Source organism: Chlamydomonas reinhardtii, chromosome 7, assembly GCF_000002595.2.
Source record: "Chlamydomonas reinhardtii strain CC-503 cw92 mt+ chromosome 7, whole genome shotgun sequence".
In the NCBI taxonomy this organism is placed as follows: Eukaryota; Viridiplantae; Chlorophyta; class Chlorophyceae; order Chlamydomonadales; family Chlamydomonadaceae; genus Chlamydomonas; species Chlamydomonas reinhardtii.
Window position 1 is genome coordinate 841,482 of NC_057010.1, and position 4,806 is coordinate 846,287.

The following is a 4,806-nucleotide window of genomic DNA, read 5'->3' on the forward strand; positions in this document are numbered from 1 at the left end:
GTTGCCGCCGCCGAGCAACTCGACGCGCAGCGACGACGACGCGTGCTTGCCGCCGCCGCCGCCGCCGCGGCTAGCTCCGCTGGCTGTGGACGAGGCGCCCTCACTTGCAGGGCCGCCGCCGCCGCCGCCGCCGCCGTTAAGACTGACCGTGATGCCGTCAGCGCTGACGGCGGCGCCTGCCGCCGCCGCCGCCGCCGCCGCCGCCGCCGCCAGGGCGGCGGCGTCCACGGCGCCGCCCGGCGCCTCGCCCTCCAGGCCCTCCGCGATGGGGCCGGCGGCGGCGCCGTCGCGGTCCCGCAGGGAGGAGCGCTCCTTCCCACTGCCGCTGCCGCCGCCGCCGCCTGCGCCGCCGCCCAGCCGCCGGGCGATGGAGACATCGGTCCGCAGCGAGAGCTCTTGCTGCAGGCGTGGGCGGCGTGGGGGAACGTCGAGGTGGCAAGGGAGTGGGGGTTACATTCATGATTAGCTAAGAAGAAGCGGCATTGCAGCCAGGCAGGAAGAGGCTGGCGGCGGGATGCTTTGCCTCATCAGTCCAAGTGTACAACCCAGCAGGGCGCCAGACATGACCCGTACGCGCCCACACTGCCGTGCCCCCACAACACACACGCGGTACGGCGCACACACGCGCACACACGCTCACGTGCTCCAGCTGTCGCCGCCCGGCCTCGCCCTCGTCCTCGCCCTCGCCTTCGGGCGCGCCTGCACCGGCTCCCTCGGCCCCGGCCGCCGCCGCTGAAGCCACGCCGTCGCCAATGTGGCCACCGCGGCCCTGCACGGCGGGTGGCGTCGCCGCCTCGTCACCGTCCTCCTCCTCCCCCTCCACAACGCCGCCACTGCCGCCGCCGCCGCCGCCGGCCTGCCCGCCCGCCGGTCCGTCGCGGCGGCCCGGCTCTTGGGTGCGGGTGCGTGGCGGCACCAGCGATCCGGGCCGGCCGGGCCCGCCGCGGCCCCCGCGAGCCTGTTTACATGGCACATCACGAGTACGACAGCATCAGCAGCTAGTACGAGTGTACGACATAATATAAGAGAGACAAAAAAACACGCAAGGTGCTGATCGAGTCCTAAGAGGCATTCGTCCAAAAACTGAAATCAAACCCCCTCGCCCGGCGCCAATCCTCACACACACACATGCATTCTCCCGACCCGTGCCCGTCGGGCCAACGCCACACGCCACACGCACCTGCGACCACAAGTCAATGGAGGGCCGCGCCTCAGACGTCCGCTCCACCTCCACTCCATCCCCGGCGCCCTCGCCCTCCTGCTCCTCCTCCTGCTCGAGGCCGGCGGCCGAGGCAACCAGCGGCGCCGCCACCAGCGCGCCGCCACCAAAGCCGCCGCCGCCGCCGCCGCCGCCAGCTGCCCCCAGCGGCACTACCTTGCGGCTGACGTTGCCGCCGAGCCGCAGCCGCTGCAGCGGCTCCGACGTCACCGCCGCCGGCGTCGCCGCCGCCGCGGCCGCATGGAATGACGGCGGCAGCGCCGTCGCAAGCGCCTTGCCTGCTGCCGCCGCGGCGGCGCCGGCGGCGCCGCCAAGCGACCCCGACCGCGGCGTGCCGGCAGCCGCCGCCGCCGCCGGCCCTGCAACTGCCGCCGGTAGCGAGCCGGAGTCGTCCCACGGCGCCGGCGCTCTGCTAACGGCGCCGGTGCTGCCGCGGCGGCCGGCATTGGCTCCGAGCTGCGACGCCTCCACTGGCGACAAGTCTCCCTCGCCGCCCTCCTGCACCACGCTCATGCGCCGCCCGCCGCCCACGCCGCCAGACTCACTGGCGCCGGCGGCGGCTGCCGCCGCGGCGGCGGCGGAAATGCCGCCGCTGCCGCCCAGGCTGCCGAGCACAATCGGCTGCCGGCCGGCGGCGGCGGCGGCGGCGGCGCTGTGCGCCGAGGAGGCAGAGCCGGCGGCGCCGAAGGTGGGCGCAGAGGAGGTGGAGGAGGCGGAGGCCGAGGCGCCGGCGGTCGCTGCCGCTGCCACGGTGAGTGTGTAGTGGCCGCCGCCGCCAGCGACGCCGCCGGCGGCGGCGGCCGCCGCGGCGGCGGCTGCGCCGCCGGTGCTGAAGGCTGACACTCCGGCGGCGGCGGCTGAGACGCCCGCCTGGCAGCGCCACCAGGTCACCACCTTCATGGCCAGGGCGGCCTGTGTGTGGGCGAGTTAGGAGGAGGAGGAGGGTGAGGGAGGTTGCAAGGTTGTAAAAACATTGGGAACAGGATACAAGCAGGGGAATCGGGAGAGTGAGGGGGCGGAGGAGCGGGCAGGCGGGGTGTCAGTGCCAGGCAGGGGGTGCGGCGCTTTTGTGTGGGCATGTGTTTCACCAGAAATGCCACGCCACTACACGCCAACAGACTCCCGCGCGGCTCGACTGTCACCATCGCCATTGCTATCCCTGGTTCCTCGCCCTCGCCCTCTGCCGTCTCTCCCCCCCTGGAGCTGGTCGACATCGTCAGTAACGATTGCTGTTCCCCCAAGATTGCCTACCGTCCACCAATGCCTTGCCTTATCATGAATGTAACCCCTCCCCTCCCCCGCTGACCCGAGTACCCGCTGACATCCCCTGACGGCCCGCCGCGTCACCTGCCTGTGCTCGCCACCTGCCTGCCCCGCCCTTCCTCCCGACTAACCATCCCTGCATCTGGGTGCCCCCTCTGCGTGCGGGGCATCCAGGCTGGCAGTGCCTGTGGGGAGCCGTACGCGGCCCGCACACTGCCCAGCACCCCGTCATCTCTCCCTTAACCGGTCCCCATGCCACCCACATCTACCTCTTAACCCCTGCCTCACGCCCCCTCTGCCTCTTTCGCCGCCTGGGCTTGGGACCGTGCGACAAACCGCCTGCTGAACTGCCTCGTCCGTGGTGGTGCCGAGCTATATATGAGAAAACGGGCACCATACATCAAGTGCGACCTGTTGTCGCCCTCGGCCCGCGCGGCTCTGCCGCTGGACTGCCGTGCCGCCGCCAGCGCCCCGTCTGTTGCGGAGCGGCGGTTCATCGAGACAAACACGATCATCCCGAACAGCCTGGCCGCCACGACTCGCGAGCAGAGGACCTAGCGGAACTAGTCGTGGCGACCAGGCTGTTCCGACTGATGGTGTTGGCCTCGATGAACCGCCGCTGGGCTTGTGTGTGGTCTTGTCTGTGTTATCCTTTCTTTATCCTGCTGCCGACACGCCTCGGCCCTTTCACTGTGCCCTGCCCTTCCGATTTTTGCCTTGCCCCTTTCCCACATGCCGCGCTCCTGGCCCGACGCTCCCTGCCTGGCGTCGGGGCTGCTTTCCTGGTCGCCAGGTAAGTCGTGGGTTTTGCTTGTCGCGTCCGCGTGCCTGTCTTGTGCTGTTGTGCGCGTCACCGAGCCCACTCGCCCAGCTGCTCTACGACCCCTCGGCCCACATCTTATAAGTGTTATCGCTTGCAACTAACGCCTCTGCCTGCACTCCCCTCGTTTTCGTTGGTTTTGGTTTAGTTTGGGCTGGTATTTACAACCCCCCCTGCCCATCCTGTTCCCAATGTTGTAACCTTGCAATCAACGCGCCTGCTACTGTTCCTGGCTACGCCTTCACTTCTCGAGTAACAATGCATGGCTACACACACACACACACACACACACACACCTCCCACCCCCCACACACACACCTCCAGCGCGATCATGCCGCCATGCGCCGCGGCGTCCATGTATCGGGCGGCCTGGTTGATGGAGGCGCCGTGATAGTCGGCTCGACCCAGGTGGTCGGGGATGATGGAGCGCGGAGGGCCCTCGCAGATGCCCACCTTCATCCTGGGAGAGGGGGGGGGTAGAGGGAGAGGGAGGGAGAGGGAGCGTGTGGGGTGCGTCTGGGTATGTGGGCGTGTGTGTCAGGGAAACAAACGCTTGTGTGGGCTTGTGTGTCGGGGTAGGTAGGCGTCACGGACGCGGGCGCAGGATAGGTGTGAGGTGAGGCACTTTCTGCGTGCAACTCCTATTTCCTATCAGCTTCCACCGCGCTGCATCCGTCCATTATTCCTCGGGTTCCGGAACCAACTACACCCCCCGCTCGTTGTAGCTTGGTTTAAATTAGTTTGGGCTGGTATTCACAACCCCGTCCCCCCACACACACCCTCCTGCCACTCGCCCCCACCCACCACCCTACAACCCACCTGGGTCCCCGGAACAGCAGGTTCCCCTGCTCGTCCCACTCCTCGCGCCAGAACTTGAGCGCGGCCTCGGGCCAGTCCGCGTACAGCAACACGTCCTGCCGGTGTGGAGCCGGGGGCGTGTGTGTGTGTGTGTGTGTGTGTGTGTGTGTGTGTGTGTGTGTGTGTGTGTGTGTGTGTGTGTGTGTGTGTGTGTGGAGGCGTGTGTGGAGGCGTGTAGAGAGGTTTGTGAGGGGGTTACATTTAGGATAAGCTTAGGAATTCTGTGTGAGGAGGTTCCAGGTGTGACGGTGATTGACGGCAGACCCCGGCGCCGGCCCCGCACGTGCCAGGCGCATTCCTCACCCCCCTACCGTCTACCGTCTACCACTTCCCTGACTAATCATGACCCCCTCCAATATCCCTATCCCTATTCCGCGCCCACCTGCAGCAGCAGCGCCCACTCCACCGCCGCCTGCGGTGTGGCGAAGGCGACCATGTACTTGAAGTCGCCGTCCTGTGGCAGTGAGCGAGCGAGCGTGTGTGTGTGTTTGGGGGCGTGTGTGTTTGGGGGGAGTGGGGTTTCGAGGTTAGGGCAGCGGGGGAACGGGGCAACCCTTCATGCGGAGCACGGAGTATGTACCACAAGTGTGTTTGCATACACGCGTGTTTCCTTCGCCTGCGCTTGCTACCACACCCCCACCCCCCC

General features: G+C 68.0%; 1 protein-coding gene across 1 annotated transcript in view; it reads right to left on the bottom strand.

Moving 5' to 3' along the window:
- Positions 1–4,806, bottom strand: part of CHLRE_07g318551v5 (uncharacterized protein) — a 23,559-nt gene that overhangs the window by 3,570 nt on the left and 15,183 nt on the right. Inside the window, exons 25-30 of the mRNA XM_043063930.1 lie at positions 4,543–4,614; positions 4,122–4,216; positions 3,621–3,762; positions 1,181–2,131; positions 641–958; positions 148–399 (exon numbers count right to left, since the gene is read on the bottom strand). Of these exons, the coding sequence (XP_042922498.1) occupies positions 148–399; positions 641–958; positions 1,181–2,131; positions 3,621–3,762; positions 4,122–4,216; positions 4,543–4,614 (1,830 nt within the window). The remainder of the gene's footprint in view (positions 1–147; positions 400–640; positions 959–1,180; positions 2,132–3,620; positions 3,763–4,121; positions 4,217–4,542; positions 4,615–4,806) is intronic.